General features: G+C 41.3%; 1 protein-coding gene across 1 annotated transcript in view; it reads left to right on the forward strand.

Moving 5' to 3' along the window:
• LOC133308026 (phosphoinositide phosphatase SAC3-like) overlaps positions 1–23,302 on the forward strand; it is a 35,231-nt gene extending 11,929 nt beyond the window's left edge. Inside the window, exons 14-16 of the mRNA XM_061508612.1 lie at positions 4,843–5,019; positions 5,320–5,431; positions 22,642–23,302. Of these exons, the coding sequence (XP_061364596.1) occupies positions 4,843–5,019; positions 5,320–5,431; positions 22,642–22,758 (406 nt within the window). The 3' untranslated portion in view covers positions 22,759–23,302. The remainder of the gene's footprint in view (positions 1–4,842; positions 5,020–5,319; positions 5,432–22,641) is intronic.
• Positions 23,303–23,511: the final 209 nt, after the last annotated feature.

The following is a 23,511-nucleotide window of genomic DNA, read 5'->3' on the forward strand; positions in this document are numbered from 1 at the left end:
GGCAATAACTTAACATTAGGATCCATGGGTGTATCAACTGGTTTACACCCCAACATACCAGTCTCCTCTAGGATATCCAAGGCATACTTCCTTTGACAGATAGAAATGCCCTGTCTAGATTGCGCCACCTCAATTCCCAAGAAGTAACGCAGCTTCCCAAGGTCTTTTGTTTGAAATGCACTGAATAAATGTTGTTTTAACTGATGGATTCCGTCTTGATCACTTCCGGTGAGGATGATGTCATCAACATAGACTAACAAACAGATGCACTTGTTAGGAGATGTAATCCTATAGAATACAGAATGGTCAACTTTACTGCGAATTAGGCCAAACGCCTGTACAGCAGAACTGAAGCGACTGAACCATGCTCGAGGAGACTGCTTGAGACCATATAAGGATTTTCGAAGACGACATACCTTCCCAGACTCCCCCTGAGCAACAAAACCAGGTGGTTGCTCCATGTAAACTTCTTCTTGTAAATCACCATGAAGAAAGGCATTTTTGATGTTAAGTTGAAGGAGTGGCCAGTGATGAACAGCAGCAAGGGCAAGAAATAGGCGGACGGAAGCCATCTTAGCGACTGGAGAGAATGTATCGCTATAATCAAGGCCAAAGATTTGAGTAAAACCCTTGGCAACTAGGCGTGCCTTGAGACGATCAACATGGCCATCAGGTCCAACTTTCACAGTAAACACCCAGCGACAACCAACTATAGACTTCTCTGGAGGAGCAGAAACAAGGTCCCAAGTGCCATTGGTATGAAGTGCGGTCATCTCATCAAGCATCGCTTGGCGCCATCCTGGATGGGAAAGTGCTTCACCTGTGGTCTTAGGAATAGGAACAGAAGAAAGACTAGAAACAAAGGTGAAATGAGGAGGAGAAATGCGATCATAGCTCAAGAAGGTATAAAGAGGATAAGGGTTACGAGTAGTACGTGTACCTTTTCTTTGAGCAATGGGAAGAGCCTCTGGTGAAGGATCTGGAGGGGAAGAATCAACTGCAGAGGGCAATGAGTCAGCAGGGGTCGAGTCGACTGGAGGTACTGTCTTACGATGCTGATAAGTGAGAAGTGGACGGTCCTTAGGTACTGGAGCAATAGATGATTGCTTATCTGGAGTAGAAGCACCTGCATCTGGCAAAGACAAGTCAAGAAAAGGAACAGGAAGAACATGATCAACCTGTGACAATGGAGATGGGATAGAATTAAAGGGTTGTTGATCAAAAAAGGTGACATCCGCGGAAACTAAGTAACGCTTGAGGTCAGGAGAGTAACACCGATAACCCTTTTGAAGACGAGAATAACCAAGAAAAATGCATTTAAAGGCTTTGGATGTTAACTTATCCTTACCAGGAGTGAGATCATGAACAAAACAGGTACAACCAAAAACATGTGGGGATAGAGGAAAGAGAGGAACATCTGGAAACAATAAGTTATGAGGAATATCATTATTAAGCACAGATGAAGGCATGCGGTTGATGAGAAAGCAAGAAGCAAGGACTGCATCAGCCCAGAAGTGAAGAGGAACATGCATGTGAATAAGAAGAGTCCTGGCAATCTCAATGAGATGTCTATTCTTACGTTCAGCTACTCCATTTTGTTGTGGAGTGTGAGGACAAGTGGTTTGGTGTAAAGTACCCTGTGTGGCTAAGAAGTGAGAAAAGTCAACAGAAACATACTCCTTAGCATTATCACTACGTAAAATACGAATAGAAGCACCAAATTGAGTATGAATTTCAGCAGAAAACTTTTGATAAATAGAAAACAACTCAGAACGGTTTTTCATTAAATAAATCCAAGTACAACGGGAGAAATCATCAATAAAGGTGACAAAATACCGAAAACCTAAAATAGACACTCTACGACTAGGACCCCAAACATCTGAATGAATAATTGAAAAGGGAGCATCAGCTCGTTTATTGACTCGATTAGCAAAGGAGGAGCGTATGTTCTTTCCTTGCTGACATGACTGACAATCTAAAGTTTGAAGACCGGATAAAAGAGGAACCATCTTCTGCAATTTCGCAAGACTAGGATGCCCGAGACGACTGTGGATGAGCTGTGGAGATTCTGTGAGAGAACAAGCAACTGAAGGACTCGGCACATCAAGGTAGAACAGACCTCGTGACTCACGGCCCACTCCAATCATCTTCCCCGTACCCGGGTCCTGCACAGAAACATAATGGTTTGAGAATGTGACAATACAATTAAGAGAATTGATCAATTTACTAACCGATATTAAATTATAAGGGATGTGAGGAATGTAATAGACAGATGTCAAGGTCAATGAGGAGGTTGGACAGATTTGTCCAATCCCATGAACGGGGGCCTTAGTTCCATCAGCAAGAGTAAAAAAGGGTAAATTATTAGAATATGTAAGGGAAGAAAAGAGTTCCTTATTACCACAGAGGTGATCAGTAGCACCTGAGTCAAATATCCAAGGACCAAGTGATGCAGAATGAGAAACACAAGCAACAAGATTACCAGTTTCTGAAGCAGAGGCCTGAGATTGAGGAGAGGACTTCCTGAGAAGGGCCTGGAATGCTGCATATTCTTCAGAGGAGAGAGAGACTGAACCATTTGAAGCAGTATCCGATTGAGCTACATTAGCAGCAAAAGAAGGTCGCATGTGAGGATACTTGGTGTAGCAGCGTTCCTCATAATGACCAAGTTGCTGACAGTAATGACAACGAGGTCGCTGACCACGTCCGACTGGACCTCCTGGGCCTCCTGGGCCACGACCTCCTGGGCTACGTCCTCCTGGGCCTCCTGGGCCTCTACCACGACCACGTCCACCTCCAATATGCCCGCGAAAATCAGTTCGGGAAACTAGAGCAGTAGAATCAACAGCAGAAGACGATGCAGGAGCAAATTTCTTATTCAAATTCAGAAGACGCTGATACGTCATGGATAGATCAGGCTCCCCACTAGTCAAGATAGTATCACGAACATTATCATATTCTTCGGGAAGGCCAGAAAGTGTGGCAACCATAAAGAGACGTTCCACCTGTTTCCGATATGCAGTAGCATCAGTAGGGTAAGGCAGCATATCCAAATATGCCTGCATCAAGCGACTCTTGCCAATATATGTCTCCATCTGAATGTCGGATGATTTGCTCAATTCCATAAACTGAGAGATAATGAAATAGAGCTGCTGAACATCATTAGTGTAGAGGTTTTTTGCTTCCTCCCACACTTCAATGTAAGTTTGAAATGAATAAAAGATATCCAAGACAATCGGATCAATGGATTGCCAGAGGATACTCAGAAGCTGGTTGTCAATCTTTTCCCAATCAGACTTGTCCTCCTTAGGGACATCAGTAGACTTAGTTGTGAGATGGTTCCCATATCCTTGTCCAAAGAACCAAACTCGAACAGAGGTGGCCCAGTTCTTGTAATTAACAGATCCCTTCAATTTTGAAGAGGTAATGGACCCAATATTGGTAGAGATGATATTGGGACAATTTCTCAAAGGAGGAGATGGAGACTTGACCTCCGAATGAATTGGAGGGTTTGCTGCCATAGTATCAAATCACAAAGATACAAACCGAATAAAGAGAAACGAACCTGATCACCAATCAAGAAGAGGTGCGCACAAAAAGTCAGACCCACAAAGAACCAACCACAGATCCAGAAAGAGGAGGAGAAGACGAGCTTCTCTGTCCAAGACCGGCCGGAAAAAGCCGCCAGAATAGTGCTCACGCGCCGGCAGAAGGTGGCGCGTGAAGCCCACGCGCAGAGAAGACTGGAGGCGCGTGAGAGCGCGTGACAACTCCGATGGTGGCCGGACTTCCACAGAGCAGGTCGCCGGGAGGAGAGGGTTCTGTTCGCGTTCGTTCCAGACTGAAAACTCGTCGGAAAAGTACTCCGGCAGCCTGAACAGTGGCTGACGGTGGCTGATGGTGCTCCGGTGACTGTTTGGGGATGTGGACACGTGCAGAAGATGCCTGGAGAGGACTTACAGCCCTTGATGTCTTACCGGAAGGACGCACGGCAAAGAAAAGATGACTCCTAAGCAGTGGGCTTAGGTTTTAAAGCGAAGAACAAGATTTCTAAGCGGAAGCGAGGGTTCCCAGAACGAAATAGCTCTGATACCAAGTTAAATGTAAAAGAATACGTTGTGTATTAATCTGTGTCAGGGAGTTACAATATATAGAGACCCTAATGGGCTTAAGTGTAAGGCCCAAACCTAATCCAAACCTAATCCTAATACAGTTAGAATACAGTCAGACTATTTACGGATAAGACAGAATCCAATCATATCTAATCAAATCTAATCATATCATATCTAATATTCTAACAGTAACTAAAGTAGTTAATATTCTCAACTTTTATTTTCTGGAATATGGTAAAATATTATTCTATTTGAGAGAGTCTTCTCTTTTCCTTATTTTCTGCTGTGTTTGTGTCGAAAGCACCAAATTACTGTGTGCAATTTGTAATCTATATTGTGCACTCGACCTCATACTGTGATGGTACAAGTTGCCAACTTTGGGGTGTTTTTGTTTTCAGTTTGTAAGTTTTCATTAATAATTACAAAAATGTTACTTTGTTTCATTCTGTTTTCTGTTTACAAAATTTGTGAAGGAAATGGTAAAAACAACATTTTGGTCTTTTTACTATTTCCTTTACAAATCTTTGAAAACGTGAAACAAAATAAAAACAAGATATGGTACCATTTGTAATTATAAATGAAAACATATAAACGGAAAATAAAAATATAAAACAAACTAAACACCACCTTATGTCTCTTGCTAGCATGATGACATATTCAGTTATTTTCTGCTTCGTTATTTCTATCTAGTCTGCATGTGAATGGTTTTCAATTCTTTTTGTTTGTATAGGTACACTCCCTCAATGCCTAGGAGACAGCTGTTTGGAGACATGCAAAGAGAGCGCTTCCTTGAAAGTGATCATATTCTCTATTCTGAGCATGGGGATTCATTCAGCTGCTCCAACTTTGTTGACCTGGATTGGCTATCTTCTTCAGGAAATTCATGTGAAGAAGACCCATGCGAGAGGTAATACTGCATTGTCTTCCAGTGAAGCAATTACAGTGCCTGTCAAGATTCTTTACTGGCAAGAATATTTTATAGGGAGAGTTACATAAGCAACAAGACAGGGTAGGGATGAGAAAATGAGGAATATAAGAATTACAAATTTGGGGTGTGAATATTGTTTTCTGAGATGTATGATGTACTTATGACAGCACATCTTTGATGGTCTCCGAAGTGGCCTTACCTCCTTTCCTTATTCCTAGTAATACATTCTAGAATATCTCCAAAAAATATTTTTTAAAGGCGTATTTATACTGAATGCAGGTCATCTATAACCAACTCTCCGATTGCTTGGCTTTCTTCAGAAAATGTTGTTGATGGAGTTATGGGAGGAGATGCAACTCCCTCCACTAGTGATTTGGGCTCCAAACTTAAGGTAGCACCCCCTTTGACACAGTATCTGTAAAGGACATGTCATTTTGGTTGTGTGTCCAATTCATTTATTTTTTTGATTTCGAAATGGAGGGACACAACTCCGACATAGCCATTTAAAATTTGAATCTCTTTTTTGTTGTTCTTATACATGGCTAGACTTAAAAGTAAGAAGGTATATTGTATTCAATTGTGTATTAATCTAATACAAAGAGCTACAATATATAGAGACCCTAATGGGCTTCAGTGAGAAGCCCAAAATATTTACAGATAGGAAGTAATCTATTCAAATCAAATCTAATCATATCTAATATTTATAACACTCCCCCTCAAGCTGGTGCATATATATCATAAGCTCCCAGCTTGTTACATATATGATCTATTCGGGGACCTCTAAGAGCCTTGGTGAAAACATCTGCAAGTTGATCACTGGAATTGACAAATGCTGTCTCAATCTCTCCTGACTGAATCTTCTCTCTAATAAAGTGACAGTCAATTTCTATATGTTTGATCCTCTCATGAAAGACTGGGTTAGAGGATATATGCAATGTTGCTTGATTGTCACAAATGAGCTTCATGGGCTGCTGTTGACAGAGATGTAGTTCCATAAGCAATTGTTTTAGGCAGATGAGCTCACAGGTTGCATTTTTCATTGCCCGATATTCTGCCTCTGCACTTGACCTTGCGACCACAGTTTGTTTCTTACTCTTCCAAGATATCAAGTTTCCTCCAAGAAGAACACAATACCCTGAGGTGGATCGTCTGTCTGAAGGATAACCTGCCCAGTTAGCATCTGAATAGCTAGATACATTTGCATTCCCTTTATTTGTGTATAATAAATCTCTTCCTGGTGCTCTTTTGATATACCGAAGAATCCTGATAACTGCATCCCAATGGGAGTCACAAGGAGAGTCAAGGAATTGACTTGTCACACTAACTGCAAAAGAGATGTCTGGTCTTGTCACTGTAAGATAGTTCAACTTTCCAACTAATCGGCGATAACGACCAGGGTCTGCTAATGGCTCCCCCTGTCCGGGTAACAGCTTAACATTAGGATCCATAGGTGTATCAATAGGTTTACATCCCAACATACCAGTCTCATCTAGGATATCTAGTGCATACTTCCTCTGACAAATGGAAATACCCTGCCTAGACTGTGCCACTTCGATCCCTAAGAAAAATATCGAAGTCTGTCAAGATCTTTGGTCTGAAACTGATTGAATAAGTATTTCTTTAATTGATCAATCCCAACTTGATCGTTGCCAGTAATAATGATGTCATCAACATAGACTAGGAGATAGATGCACTGGCCAGAAGAGCTATGCCTATAGAAGACAGAATGGTCAACTTTACTTCTGGTTAAGCCAAAGGATTCAACAGCAGAACTGAAGCGACTAAACCAAGCCCAAGGAGACTGCTTCAGACCGTATAAAGATTTACGAAGCTTACATACCATTCCAGAATTCTCCCCCTGAGCAACAAAACCTGGTGGTTGCTCCATATATACTTCCTCTTGCAAGTCACCATGTAAGAAAGCATTTTTGATATCAAGCTGTAGAAGGGGCCATTGATGAATGGCAGCAAGTGCAAGAAATAGGCGAACAGTTGCCATCTTGGCGACTGGGAAAAAAATATCCCCATAGTCAAGACCAAATATTTGAGTGTAGCACTGACCAGGAATAGGCGAACAGATGCACTGGCCAGAAATAGGCGAACGCTTGAGATCAAGAGAGTAGCAACGATACCCCTTTTGAAAACGAGTGTATCCAAAGAAAACACACTTGAAGGCTTTGGATGTTAACTTATCTTTTCCTAGAGTAAGATCATGAACAAAGCAGGTACATCCAAATACATGTGGAGGTAGAGGATAGGAAGGTGCTCCTGGAAATAAAACACTGTGGAACTTCATTATTGAGTACGGAAGAGGGCATACGATTGATACGATTGATGAGAAAGCAAGAAGTGATTATAGCATCTGCCCAAAAACGGAATGGAACATTCATATGAATTAGTAGGTGTAGAATATTCTAGAGTTTCTTTTTAGAGTCTAGTCTCTTTGATTAGTGTGATGCCTCTTCGTTTGTTGTGTACTTTTATTTATTTTTATTTATTTCTTCAACTCCTTAACTACCTTGTAATCTGTATATATAGAACCCTTTGGGTGTCAATCAATATATGAAAAACATTTCTGGCTTATATTTCATCATGGTATATAGAGCAGGTTATCCTGTGGAGTTTATAAGGCCTTGTAGCTAGCTTTTGCCAGGTTCGTATCAGGTTATCCTGTGGTTTTTAAACCTCCACGTTTTTTCTTTTTTTCTTTTCACTGTTCGTCTTCTATAACCCAGATCTCATATCTGGACCGCTCCAATCACGAAACCAAGGCCACCACTGGACTCAGAAGCCATTTCCGAGTCGACCCACGTCAGCCCCGTCGCCAGAAAGTCAGCCACGCGCCGCCACAGCAGAGCAGCCTCTCCGGCGCGTGTGAGCCACGCACCGCCCTGCCGGTCTCCGTTTGACACGCGGCTTTCACAGAACAGCTCGCCTGGCCTCCCTCTTCCTGTTCTGAGGGTTTAAATCACGATTGGAGCACTTTTTTTTTGCTGGGTCTTGTTGTTTCCTCTTCGTCAAGCTCGTGAAGCTTTGTTCTGAACGTTTTTTTTACAATGGAAGATGAAAGTAATGAGGCTGAGAATAAGCATTATGACAAATCACCCGGTGGAGTTTCCGGTGTCTCTCCTCCTCCCTATTTTTCGTCTTCCGGAGACAACCCAGCTATACAGATTACAAACCACCGTTTAAACGGTAAGAATTATGTGCAATGGCATCAATCTGTCAAGTTGTTTATCCAAGCAAAAGGGAAAATGGGGTATCTTGATGGAAAAAAGGAAAAACCCGAAGCTGATGAACCTGATTATGATAAATGGATGACTGAAAATGCCTTGGTCATGACCTGGTTAACTAACTCCATGGATCCTGATATCAGTCAAACTTATTTGTTTCTTGATACGGCTCAGGAAATTTGGGATGCCGTTAAAGAATATTATTCTGACCTGGGCAATGCTTCTCAGGCTTTTGAACTCAACACCAAGGTAAGAGAGTTACATCAAGAGGGGATGTCTGTCACTGAATACTTTCTTGCTTTAAAAACTCTGTGGCAGGAGTTGGATCTTTATGATGCAGCAGATCTTCAAGGTTTAGAAGCTAATGCAAGGTTTAAGAGTTACTTAGAGAAAAGACGTCTCTATGATTTTCTTGCTGGCCTTAATCGTGATCTTGATGATGTTCGTGGTAGGATATTGGGTCAGAACCCATTACCTTCCATTGCAGCTGCTTTTTCTATGGTACGACGGGAGGAACTTCGCCGAAAGGTAATGTTGGGAGACAAGAACTCTAAATCCTCCGATGTATCTGCCTTAGTAGCAAAACATAATCCTCGTCCCCCTGGTGATACAAAACGTTCTGACCGTTTTGATCGATGGTGTTCTCATTGCAATAAGAGTGGTCACACTCGCGAAAAATGTTGGGAAATTCATGGAAAACCACCAAACTGGAAAACAAAGGGGCTGAACAAGAGTCGTGCTTATCAAATCTCTTCTGATGATAAGGGTGAGGAGTCTCGTGCCTCTCCAAATTCCGATGGTGTATTCATCCCTAAAGCTCAGTATGAGCAATTTCAGAAGGTGATGTCTCAATCTGCTGAGGCAACTAGCCATGTTGCTCAACAAGGTATGGCATTCCATGTTGATCGTAGTAGTCGTTGGATTCTTGATTCTGGAGCTTCTGATCATATGACAGGTAATGCAACCTTGTTCTGTTCTTATACCCCTTATTATCACCAGTCACGGATAAGGACTGCTGATGGTAGTTTCTCTAATATTGCGGGAAAGGGATCCATTAAGCTCTCTGAACATATTACTCTGAATTCTGTCCTTCATGTCCCTTCTCTTACTTGTAACCTTATTTCTATTAGTAAACTTTCCTCTGAATTGCATTGTGTTGCTAAATTCTCTGCCAAAACCTGTGTTTTTCAGGAACAGGATTCGGGGCTGATGATTGGCAGTGCTAGAGAGGAAGAAGGGCTTTACTATTTTGAAGAAGATTCTCATGAAAAGAGATTTTTTGCAAATCACTCTTTATGTTTATCAGATGATTGTAATGATGTTTTGTTGTGGCATCGTCGTTTAGGACACCCAAATTTCTTTTATCTTCAAAAGTTGTTTCCAAACTTATTTATCAATAAAAAACGAAGTTCTTTTTGTTGTGATGATTGTCAATTTGCAAAACACTTTCGTGTTTCTTATTCCCCCAGAGATTATCATGTTTCGTCTCCATTTACATTGATTCATAGTGATATTTGGGGAGCAGCTCGTGAAAAAAATATATCTGGAGCTCGTTGGTTTATTACCTTCATTGATGATCATTCCAGAGTATGCTGGGTATATCTTCTAAAGGATAAGTCTGAATCTGCAGCCACTTTTAAAAACTTTCATGCTATGGTACAAACTCAATTCCAGACTTCTATCCAAATCCTGCGAACTGACAACGGTACTGAATATTTCAATTCTGTTCTTGGTGATTACCTAACCAAGCAAGGTATTATCCATCAAAGTTCTTGTCCTAACACCCCTCAACAAAATGGGGTGGCTGAAAGAAAAAATAGACATCTCATTGAAGTTGCTAGAGCCCTCTTGTTTACAATGCATGTCCCTAAATACCTATGGGGGGATGCTGTCTTGACTGCCTCATATCTCATCAATCGAATGCCCTCTCGTGTCCTGAATTTTCATTCTCCCATATCTTGCCTTACCCGCTCTTTTCCCTCCTTTTGGGCTCTATCTTACCTTCCTCCAAAATTGTTTGGCTGTGTGGTTTTTGTTCATATTCCTCCACATCAAAGGTCCAAACTTGATCCTAAGTCTGTTAAATGTGTCTTCATAGGATATCCTCCTAATCAAAAAGGTTACAAGTGCTACTCACCTTCTCTTCGAAAGGTCTTTGTTTCTATGGATGTTACTTTTTATGAAACACAATCATTTTTTCCCTCGACTTCTCTTCAGGGGGAGTCTATTGGTGTAAATGAAGATATGTCTTGGATTCCAAATAATTCTACTGTCTTACCTTTACCCTTGGAAACATCTGTTGTTCCTCTACCTTTGGAGACAGGGGGAGTTAATGTACAGGAGACAAGGACAGCAACTGTACCAGAGACTGGAGATCCTCCCGGTAAATGGGGAAAATTCTACAGCAGGCGTAAATCTCCTCAAGATCCTCTAGACTGCCAGGATTATGACCCGAGTCCTTGTTCCAGCAATCCACTTGAGAACACTGGTACAACTAAGCTAGATATGCCTATTGCCCTTCGAAAAGGTACTAGATCTTGCACTGCTCATCCTATTTCTCATCACATTTCATATGAAAAGCTATCTCCAGGTTTTCGTGCTTTCAACACTATTTTAGACGGTACAAAAATACCAAAGAATATCCAAGAGGCACTTAATGACCCTAAATGGAGGGATGCAGTCTTTGAAGAAATGGATGCACTCAGAAAAAATGGAACTTGGGAGTCCGTGGCACTTCCCAGAGGAAAGAAAACTGTAGGTTGCAAATGGGTGTTCACTATAAAATTTAATGCAGATAACAACATCAACAAATATAAGGCCAGATCGGTTGCCAAAGGATTTACTCAGACTTATGGGATAGACTATTAGGAGACGTTTGCTCCCGTTGCCAAACTTAACTCTATTCGAGTCCTACTGTCACTTGCTGCCAACCTTGATTGGCCCTTGCATCAATTGGACGTAAAGAATGCCTTCTTAAATGGGGACTTACATGAGGAAGTTTACATGGATCCACCACCTGATTTTGAGGAGGGAGATGGTTCTGTATGCATGTTGAAGAAGTCTCTTTATGGACTTAAACAATCCCCTAGAGAGTGGTTTGACAAGTTTACTCGTGCTGTTTAAGGAAGAGGATTTATCCAAGCTCAGACTGATCACATTTTATTTTTTAAACACTCCGATAGTGGTAAAATTGCTATCCTCATTGTTTATGTTGATGACATAATTGTCACAGGTGATGACTGGGAGGAAATAAAATCTTTAAAGAGGGGTTTAGCTAATCAGTTTGAACTGAAGGACCTTGGATCACTCAAATATTTCCTTGGAATGGAAGTTGCTCGTAGCAAGGCAGGAATCTTCTTATCTCAGAAGAAATATATCCTAGACCTGCTACAAGAAACAGGTATGCTTGGGTGCAAGCCTGCAGAAACTCCAGTTGAACCCAATATTAAATTGGGAATTGAAGATGGAGAAGATGTTGACAGGGAGCTGTACCAAAGGTTGGTAGGAAAGCTGATCTACTTATCTCACACTCGGCCTGATATTGCATTTGCAGTTAGCATGGTTAGCCAATTCATGCATTCTCCTAAGGAAAAACACCTTAGTGCGGTTTATAGAATCCTCAAGTACCTCAAAAACACCCCTGGTCGGGGAATGCTCTTTAAAAGAGGACACAAGAGGATGATAGAAATCTATACAGATGCTGATTGGACTGGCTCTACAATGGACCGAAGATCCACTTCAGGATATTGTACCTATGTCTGGGGAAATCTTGTGACCTGGAGAAGTAAGAAACAAACTGTTGTTGCCAGAAGCAGTGCAGAAGCAGAATTTCGGGCATTAGCCCATGGCATTTGTGAAGGAATCTGGTTAAGAAGACTCCTTGAAGAATTAAAGATATCTTATTCTCTACCTGTCAGACTCTATTGTGATAATAAGGCTGCTGTCAGTATTGCTCAAAATCCTGTTCATCATGATAGAACCAAACATGTGGAGGTTGATCGTCACTTTATCAAAGAAAAATTGGAGGAGGGTAGTGTATGTTTGTCATATATACCTACCAAGGAGCAAACAGCCGACATTCTCACCAAAGGGTTACACAAACCCATCTTTGAGGATTTAATTTACAAGTTGGGGATGATCAATATATATCTCCCAACTTGAGGGGGAGTGTAGAATATTCTAGAGTTTCTTTTTAGAGTCTAGTCTCTTTGATTAGTGTGATGCCTCTTCGTTTGTTGTGTACTTTTATTTATTTTTATTTATTTCTTCAACTCCTTAACTACCTTGTAATCTGTATATATAGAACCCTTTGGGTGTCAATCAATATATGAAAAACATTTATGTCTTATATTTCATAAGTAGGATACGTGTACTTTCAACCAGATGTCTATTTTTACGTTTAGCCACTCCATTTTGTTGTGGTGTGTGTGGGCAAGTGGTCTGGTGTAACGTCCCACGTTTCTCCAAAAAATTAGAAAATTCAAGAGACATGTATTCTTTTGCATTATCACTACACAAAATTTGAATAGAAGCACCAAATTGAGTATTTATTTCAGCACAATTTTTGATAAATTGAAAATAATTCAGAACGATTTTTCATTAAATAAACCTAAGTACAACGAGAGAAATCATCAATAAAGGTAACAAAATATTGAAAACTCAAAACAGACATTGTTCGACTCGGACCCCAAATGTCAGAATGAACCATAGAAAATGGAGCATCAGCTCTTTTATTGACTCGATTAGCAAAGGAAGAGCGTTTGTGCTTTCCTTGCTGACAAGACTGACAATTTAAAGACTTAAGACTGGATACAAAAGGAACCATATGCTGAAGCTTGGATGACCCAGACGACTGTGAATTAGCTCAGGAGACTCTGTGAGAGAACATGCTACTGGAGAAGGTGGTGCAATCAGATAGTAGAGATCTCGTGACTCAATGCCCGCTCCAATCGTCTTCCCCGTACCCGGATCCTGCATAGAAAAGGATTGTTTAGAGAAGGTAACGGTACATGAAAGAGAATGAATCAACTGACTAACAAAGATTAAATTAAAAGGAATGCCAGGTATATAATAAACAGAGGTCAAAGTTAAAAAATGAGTTGGGTTGGCTTCCCCAATTCCACGAGCAGGAGCCTTAGTGCCATCAACAAGAGTAACAGAGGGTAAGTTGTTAGAATAAGAAAGTGAATTGAAAAGATCCTTATTACCACAAAGGTGATGAGTAGCACCTGAGTCTATTATCCAGGGCCCAAGAGATGATTGAGAAAGGCAAGCAACATGATTACCAGTGTCTGGAGTAGGATGCTGAGAAGAAACCTTCTTGAGAAGTGCCTCATATTCGGCACTTGAAAGAGTTACTGATCCAGTAGAAGGTGGCGTAACATCAGTCTGAGCAAAGTTGGCAGTTGCTGGTTTCAAGTGAGGGTACTTCCTGTAGCAGCGTTCTTCAAAATGTCCAAGATTCTGGAAATAATTGCAACGAGGCCTCTGTCCGCGGCCAACCTGTCCACGGCCACGTCTGCGACCGCGTCCACTGTTCCAATTAGAATCATTGGAACGAGAATATAGTGCAGTGGAATCGGTAGCTGGCACATGTGTGGAAGTTGTTGATTTATCTTTAAGATTCAGAAGGCGCTGGAAAGTGTGTGATAGGCTAGGAGTCTCAGCACTGGTTAGAATATTTTCACGAACACTTTCTAAGTCCTCGGAAAGACCAGAGAGGGTTACGACCATAAAGAAGCGCTCCACATGCTTCTTGTACGCAGAGGCATCTGTAGCATGAGGTAACATAACTAAGAATTCTTGCATCAAAGAACGAATCTTACCAATATAAGTTTCCATTCGAGACTCTGGAGATTTGCGCAATTCCATTATCTGAGACACAATTGAATAAAGCTACTGAATGTCATTGGTATAAAGGTTTTTAGCTTCCTCCCATACGTCATAACAGGTCTCAAAGGAGATGAAAATGTCTATAAGTGTCAGATCAATGGACTACCAAAGGATACTTAGGAGTTGAGCATCAATCTTTTCCCATTCAAATGTCTGATCCTTGGCAGACTTAGTTGTGAGATGTTGACCGTATCCCTGACCAGTAAACCAGATTTTAACTGAGGTAGACCAGGTCTTATAGGTAGCAGATCCGGTCAGTTTCATCGTTGTAAACGATGGGGTAGTACTAGTAATATTTTTGGATGCACTACCTAAACCCTCCATCACAAAAAATAAGCAAGGATGACCAGAATACACAACTGCTACAAATCAGAAGACGAACGTAATACGAATGGAAAGCACAACAACGTAGAATCACTAATGTATCTTGAACGGACGAGACCCAAGATCTCAAAAGAGAGGAGGAAGGCGAGTTTTTCTGTCCTGGAATGGCCGGAAAAGGTGACCGGAACAGTGCTCACGCGCCGGTGAAAGGAGGCGCGTGAGCACAACGCGCAGGGAGGTCAGCCGTGCGTGTGGGAGCGTGAGATGGCCGCCGGTGATGGGCCTTCCACAGAGACGGTCGCCGGAGGAAGGGGAGCCTGATTGAAGGTGTTCTGGTTGCTACCGTCCCCGGAAAAGTTTTCCGGTGACCGTGAACAGTAGCAAACGGCGGTTCCGGCGGCAAACGAAGGCTGATCTCTTCCTATTCAAGGTTGAGGAGGCTAGTTTCTGACTATTTAAGGCTGAGGATAAATATTTTGTGACAATTGAATCTGAAATATATTGTATATTCAAGTATATATGTCTGTACAAGGAGGCTCTCTATTTATAGAGACTAAATGACCTAATGGGATGATCTAATGGGCCAAGCCCACAATCTAGACTATTCTAGACTATAACAAATTAATATTATTTCTAACACTCCCCCTCAAGCTGGTGCGTATATATCAAAAGCTCCCAGCTTGTTACAAATATGATCTATTCGGGGACCTCTAAGAGCTTTAGTGAATACATCCGCAAGTTGATCATTGGAATTGACAAATGCTGTCTCGATCTCCCTTGACTGGATCTTTTCTCTAACAAAATGACAATCAATTTCTATATGCTTGGTCCTCTCATGAATGACTGGGTTAGAGGATATATGCAAAGCGGCTTGGTTGTCACAAATGAGCTTCATAGGCCTTTGTTCACATAGATGGAGTTCCTTCAGTAATTGTCTCAGCCAGATGAGCTCACAGGTTGCATTTGCCATTGCCCGATATTCTGCCTCCGCACTGGATCTGGCGACCACAATTTGCTTCTTACTCTTCCAAGAGATCAAATTTCCTCCGAAAAGAACACAATACCCTGAAGTGGATCGTCTATCTGAAGGAGAACCTGCCCAGTCAGCATCTGAATAACTAGAGATCTCTGAACTCCCTTTATTTGTATATAATAAACCTCTTCCTGGCGCCTTTTTAATATATCGCAGAATTCTAATAACCGCATCCCAATGGGAGTCACAGGGAGAATCAAGAAATTGACTTGCAACACTCACTGCGAAGGAGATATCTGGCCTTGTCACAGTAAGATAATTCAATTTTCCAACTAGTCGACGGTAGCGACTAGGATCTGGCAGTGGCTCCCCCTGTCCTGGTAATAACTTAACATTGGGGTCCATAGGTGTATCAATGGGTTTACAGCCTAACATGCCAGTCTCATCTAGGATATCCAGTGCATACTTCCTCTGACAGATGGAAATGCCCCGCCTAAACTGTGCAACTTCGATCCCCAAGAAATATCGAAGTGTGCCAAGATCTTTGGTCTGAAATTGATTGAATAAATGCTCTTTCAACTGATCAATCCCGGTCTGATCACTGCCTGTAATGATAATGTCATCAACATAGACCAGGAGATAAACGCACTGGCCAGAAGAGCTATGCCGGTAAAAGACAGAATGATCGGCTTTCCTTCTGATTAAGCCAAAGGATTCAACAACTGAACTAAAGCGGCTAAACCAGGCCCGAGGAGATTGCTTCAGGCCATATAAAGATTTCCGAAGTTTACATATCATTCCAGAACACTCCCCCTGAGCAACAAAACCTGGTGGTTGCTCCATATAAACTTCCTCCTGCAAGTCACCATGTAGAAAAGCATTCTTAATATCAAGTTGGAGAAGAAGCCAGTGATGAATGGCGGCAAGGGCAAGAAACAGGCGAACAGAAGCCATCTTAGCAACAGGAGAAAAAGGTATCCCCATAATCAAGACCAAAGATCTGTGTGTATCCCTTGGCCACTAAGCGAGCTTTAAGGCGATCAACAGTGCCATCAGGACCAACTTTAACTGTGAACACCCATCAACAACCAACAACAGACTTCCCGGGAGGAGCACGAACAAGATCCCAAGTGCCATTGGAGTGAAGTGCCTGCATTTCATCAAGCATCGCCTGGCGCCACCCTGGATGAGATAGTGCTTCACCTGTGGTTTTAGGGATGGAAACAGAAGAGAGACTAGAAACAAAAGTAAAATGTTGTGAAGAAAGTCTGTCATAACTCAAGAAAGAATAAAGGGGATGAGGATTTCGAGTGGATCGAATACCTTTCCGAAGGGCAATGGGAGGAGTCTCTGATGGAGGATCCGGAGGAGAAGAGCCGACGGGAAAGGGCGATGAGTCATCAAGAGGCAAAGTCAGAGGAGGTGCAGGCTGACGACGCTGGTATGTGAGGAGAGGACGATCTCCTGTCCATACGACATCGTCTGTCCGTGCCCGCCTGGGCCATGTGATGTCATGGGCCCGCGACCGCCTTGTCCGCGGCCACGACCACGACCGCGTCCACCATTGTTCCAATTACCACGAGAGACTAAAGCAGCAAAATCAGACAAGAGAGCAGTAGAGTCAGTAGCTGGCACGTGTGCGGGGGCCACCTTATCTTGAAGATTCAGAAGGCGCTGAAAGGTCTGGGATATGTTGGGAATCGCAGTACTGGTTAGAATGTTCTCACGAACACTTTCTAATCCGTCAGGGAGACCAGAGAGAGTCACAACCGTAAAGAGACGCTCCACTTGCGTCCTGTACACTGTAGCATCCGCAGCATGAGGTAACATAGCCAAAAATTCCTGCATCAAAGAACGAATCTTACCAACATAAACTTCCATACGAGCTTCGGGTGATTTGCGCAAATCCATCATCTGGGAGACAACGGAATAAAGTTGCTGAATATCATTGGTGTAGAGGTTTTTGGCTTCCGTCCACACATCATAGCAGGTCTCAAAGGGAATGAAAATATTGAGGAGAGATGAATCAATGGATTGCCAAAGAATACTGAGGAGCTGAGCATCAACTTTCTCCCATTCAGTCATCTGATCTTTGGAAATATCAGTCTTCTTAGTGGTGAGATGTTTGTCATGGCCTTGACCGGTAAACCAGATCTTAACGGAGGTAGACCAGGTCTTGTGAGTGGCAGATCCGGTCAATTTCAGAGTTGTGATAGATGGAATAGCAGTTGAAATGATGCCGGAAGAATGTTTACTGGTTCCTTCCATCAGGAACAGCGATCAGACAACCAAAAAACTGTAAAAATCACGCGAAAAAGGAACAAAGTAGTGACTTTTGCACTGGAAACCCTCGAACGGAAGAGACCCACAACGATCGGGCACTGGATCTGGAAGGAGGAGGCAGAGGCGAGCCTGTCTGCCTTGGTTTGGCCGGAAAAGGTGGCCGGAACAGTGCACACGCGCCGGAGAGAGGTGGCGCGTGAAGCCCACGCGCAGACGGCTGTGGTGGCGCGTGGAGGCGCGTGCGGCGGCCGTTTGGGACGGGTCTTGGACAGAAATGGTCGCCGGCGTGAGGGGATCCTGATCGCGTGGTTTCTCGCCGGAAAGGTGGCCGGAACAGTGATGAACAGTGACGGAACAGTGTTTCTTGCGATGTGAATAGTGTTTTCCGGTCAAATAATGAAGGAAGATGACGATCTGAGATAGAAAAAGGGTCTAACAATGTTCGGAGGGTTGAAAAAGGTTGCCGGTATAATGCACGGCGGTAAAAAGGTTTGCCGGTATGATGCACGGCAGCAAAAAGAAGGAAAAGATATATATGCGGAAGCAGAGCCCTCAGATCGAGAGCTCTGATACCAAATTGAATCTGAAATATATTGTATATTCAAGTATATATGTCTGTACAAGGAGGCTCTCTATTTATAGAGACTAAATGACCTAATGGGATGACCTAATGGGCCAAGCCCACAATCTAGACTATTCTAGACTATAACAAATTAATATTATTTCTAACAGTGACTAATTAAGGGTTAGGGCTAAAAAAGGGTTGCCGGTATGATGCACGGCGAGATAGGGTTTTATGCGGAAGCGAGGTTTCCCAGAATATTAGCTCTGGTACCAACTTAAAAGTAAGAAGGTATATTGTATTCAATTGTGTATTAATCTAATACAAAGAGCTATAATATATAGAGACTTTAATGGGCTTAAGTGAGAAGCCCATAATATTTACAGATAGGAAGTAATCTATTCAAATCTAATCAAATCTAATCTAATCATATCTAATATTTCTAACAGCTAGTTCTACTATACCAAAATTTGTTTAGGAAGTTTTTCTTGAAAAATGCGAATAGAAAACTTACTTCATGTTTTTTGGGTGGGGCTAACAAAATACTAGGTGTTGGCAAATTAAGATATTGTAAATCTTTAAAATTATATCTATTATAGAAAACTATACATACATGCATAACGTGTGTATATATATATATATATATATATATATATATATATATATATATATATTGTATTTTGTATGTGCCATGTCTTTTTTTTACAACTTTTAGATTTTGGGGTGTTCTCGTGTCTGTCCTTGTAGTGTTGCGAGCCTGTGTCAGTGTTTGTGCTTCATAACACAGTATAATATCACGTTTAATATTTGTTTTACCCATAAATTTATTGGACCTTTGATGTAATATCTTGAATCCTCTAATTATCCATACTGGTCAACAGAAAGGCCCATATCACATGTTTATTCTAGGAGAAAGAGGAATAGTGTGCCGAATGAAAATGGGCCAAATGGGAGAAGGACTGCTGGTAAAGAAACTGACAAAATAGGAGTCTGTTAATGGGTGGGACAGCTGCCATTATGCCACGGGTGAGGGAAATTTTTGTATCAGGCAACACGGGGGACATGGCTAGTAAAGGCGAAAGGAGGAGAGAGAGGGCGAGGTGGGCCTTCATGATTATCAAGGTTGGGACAAGGAGAGGAAGAAATAGGTCATTTCTGTTAGGAACCCCCTACTTAGGAAATTAGGTTAGAAGAATTAATGGTGGACCCAAAGCACAATGTAGGCCAGCTTCTATTAGCTAGGCCTAGTTAATTCCCAAATAGGCGTAGTTAGGGAAATAACAGCATAGTTAGTTAGTTAGTTAAGTCATTGGGATTATAAATAAGGTTGAGGGAATACATGTAGAGGAGTTAGACAGATTGTAAGTAGAGAGGCAAGGCCAAAGACTAGGATTTCTCTAGAGGTTAGGAGAGTTGTAAGAGAGTCATAGTAATTTTCTATCTCACTCATCAGGATTCTCATTTGTTCTGAGGGGAGGAATTTATCAATAATGATTCAATATTCGATTCCCAATTCCAATTCCCAATTTATCAATAAAGATTCAATATTCGATTCTTAATTCCAATTCCCAATGTTTGAGCCAGTTTCTATCAGCTGGTATCAGAGCTCTTGAATCTAGGGAGTTCGTTCATGGTTTGTATGTGGATGGAGCAGGATTCAGTGAATAGAAGGTTTGAACGATACATGAAATTTATGGAGAACGCACTGCTAGAGTCATTGGAGAGAAGATTTGGATGATTCGTGAAATGGATACTGCTCAACAGTGAGCAGAACACAACAAAGAGTTGCACGAAGGAGAAAAGGACCAAGAATCTTGCTTCTTATTGATGGAGAATGTTCTTTAAGGCCTAGTGGGGGACAGCAACAAATTCCTCTTATAGCCGTGTGATAGACAAAACTGCAAAAACAAAGGAGAGAAGAATGAGGGTGGAAATGGGAGATTCCTTTGTTTACCGGAAATATTTTGTCGATACGAGAGAAGAAGCAGAGTTGGATAAAGATGGGATTGAAAACAAGGAGAAGAGAACAACTCAAAGGAGAAGAAGAGTCATTGATGAATGACCCAAACCCAAAAAGGAGGCTCTTGCGAAGGTTATGCAGGTGCTAGTGACACCTTCGCCGTTGGCTAAGTTGCCAAGCTATCATTATTCCCGAGCCATTAGACTCAAGCCTTCGGAAGAAGGAGCAGGGTCTTCGCAATGGCTCTACGAGCGAAAACTGCAGCGAGGAACGCATGCAGCGAACATGTCAGAAAGGTATGGCATCCGGATGCTTGTGAGCTTTGAGCTACAACAAATGACGCCATTGTCCAGGTCCTCAATTAGAGGGACTACTTAGAGGTTTCACACATTGCGTGACATTAACTATGGTGCAGCTGTTGCACTCTGGGCTCCTGTACTTACGGTTTATTTCATGGACACTCAAATTTGACATGCAATGATTCCTTCTGATGAGAAGCGAAAAGGGAGATTCTCTTTCGCAAAGCAATTCACTGAGATTTGTGAGCAGAAGGGGTGAAGCTGTCAAATTTGCCCAACTATGGAATGAAATCATCTGCAGTTTTCATCAGGAAGAAGTTGCCAAATTTGCCCAACTATAAAATGAATTTATTTGCACTGGATATGGCAACTTAGTTTCGAGTGAGAAACTCTGATCTTTGGAAGCGAACATGTGCAGATGGATATATGGAGTGTGCTGTGGTGGAATGCTATAAATCTTTAAAACATGTTCTACATGATCTAGTGATAGGAGAAACTGAAAAACATATAATTTCCACCATCATTAAGGAAGTCGAGTGCAACATCTCAAAGAATGTGCTATTACAAATTTCCGAATGGGCTTTTTACACTCCTTTTGTAATAAGTTTCCGGAGCTTGTTGAAATCTTGAAAGATGCTTATCCATCCAAGCAAGGTACAGTGACGGTTTTGCAGCAAGATATGTTAGAAGTGGTTACTGATATGATGGTGAAAGAGATCAGTGAATCGGCAGAACTTAACCAAAGTAGTAAGAATACTGGACATCAAATTTTTGCTGGTACTGAGGCAAAACCTGCTGTTATTATTCCCTTCTGTGGTTACCACACAATGGGAGGAACAGCTAAGATCTTTACTACCCTTGACAGTGAGGGAATCTATCATTCTAGTAACAACAAATGGGGAAGTACGCAGAAGGATTGCATTCTTTACCAATTCATTATTTACGGATATGCCATGTGCTCCCCAAGTCCGTAAAATGCTGAGTGTCCTAACTCCGTTTTACATTGAAGAGACTGTATATTCTAAGAATGACATGAGGTTGAAAACGAAGATGGCGTGTCAATCATATATTACCTGTTGAAGATCTTCCTGATGAATGAATAACTTCATTCACTTGATTGTAAGAAAGATAGTAAGATATGGGAGTTAAGAACAATTCTTCCTGATCCCCTGGTGGGGGAGGTATTTGACTGTCCATGATTTAGAACAAGATGAAACTTTTTTGGGAGAAGTGTTGAACCCCTAGTTATGGAAGTAGGTTAGAAGAAATAATGGTGGATACAAAGAATTAGTTACGTGTGTGTGTTTTGTTTTGTTTTTTTTTTTTTTGAGAGGGGGGGGGGGGGGGGGGGGGGGGGGGTTTAACATGGGTAGTTAGGGAACTCCCAACAGAATTAGTTAGTTTGGTCATTGGGATTGAAAATAGGGTTGAGGGAATAAATTATGGGAGTTAGACAGTTAGTAAGCAGAGAGGCAAGGCCAGAGACTAGGATTTCTGTGGAGGTTAGGAGAGTTGTGAGATTGAGTCATTGTAATTTTCTACCTCACTCATTAGGAAAATCATCATTTCTCTGAGGGTAGATATTTATCAATAAAGATTCAATATTCAATTTCCAATTCACAATTCTTCAACCAGTTTCTATGAGGTTCATCTCTTGGGTTATCTCAATCATTTGTGTATTCTTTTTTTCTGCTACTTTTTGTTAGTGTGTTCATAGGGCTTCCTCTGAAATCAAGGAGCTAGACTGTATTTTCGCTATAGTGAAGTTTCAGTCCTTAATATGTAATTCCCTTGATGCCTTTTCTATAGTTTTGTAGCATGTTTTTTAAGCTGTGTTTTTGTAGAGAAAAAGTAAAACGGTTTAGGCTGTGTTCTTGGACTAGTAAGTGGTGCTGCTACTTTCTGTGATCTGATAGTAGATACGTATTTTATGCGCATTATTATTCATTCAGGATCAGCACGAGTTTGATGTCGCTACAAATTAGTCCTCCAATAGTTTGTGTTTAACTTTCTAAATGCCTTGTTGGTCTTTATGTCATATTTCACTTACTAACCCTATGATGTAATATTCTCAGGGTAGAGAGCGAACTGGGTCAGAGTTATCCGACCGTGATGCACAGTCCAAAGTTCTAGAGGAATTTCCTGATACTTTTGTACACTGGGTGACTCATGGACAGACACTTTGCCATTGAAGTTTTACACAATGATCCTTTGCTTTAATATATTATGTAAATTTATTTAATTGAGTTTGCTTGCCCTAAAGATGCTGATTAGAGGAGAATGGGGAGAGCTTATGATAGAGAAGCGGGTTCAAGTGGGCTTCTCTGTACAATTATGATACAAGAAGAAAATGAAGGCTTTCTTGGTATTGAGTTGCAGCAGTAATTCTGTCATGAAAATCTCAATCAAACCTTAAGGTATAGTAGGAAAGAAGTAAATAGCAAACGATTGTAAAATTATTATTTTTTTCACCTTTGGAGCTCATCGTCTTCATTTTTCTTTCATCAGTTCATGATCATTGTAGGTGCGTTTCTTGTAAATATTGTTACACTGCTTGTCTGGGCTCCACTTTTGGAATTTCAAATAATTGATTCTTTTAAACAATTTTGCTTCTTGTAATGTGTAATTCTTTTTTTTTTTTTGAGACTTGTAATGTGTAATTCTGGTCAGCTATATCGTACTAACACTGCTATCCGACTTTACCTATAGCGGTGATTCGAGTTTTCTTGTTTTGAAGTTCCCAAGATCAAGTTCATTGTTTAGTTGGGTGCATTCTTGGAACCTCTTATCATCCTGAAAATTTGTTAATTATTGACGTTTATATTCATATTTTAGTCCAACAATCAAAACATGTCTTCGCACTAATTTCCTATGTTTATATTCATATTTAAAATAGTTGATAAAAAGTAAACAATTAAAGCATGTATTAGTTTATAAAAATTTCA

Source organism: Gastrolobium bilobum, unplaced genomic scaffold (assembly GCF_033153095.1).
Source record: "Gastrolobium bilobum isolate Gb01-03AN ecotype WA unplaced genomic scaffold, APGP_CSIRO_Gbil_v1 utg22574, whole genome shotgun sequence".
Classification (NCBI taxonomy): domain Eukaryota; kingdom Viridiplantae; phylum Streptophyta; class Magnoliopsida; order Fabales; family Fabaceae; genus Gastrolobium; species Gastrolobium bilobum.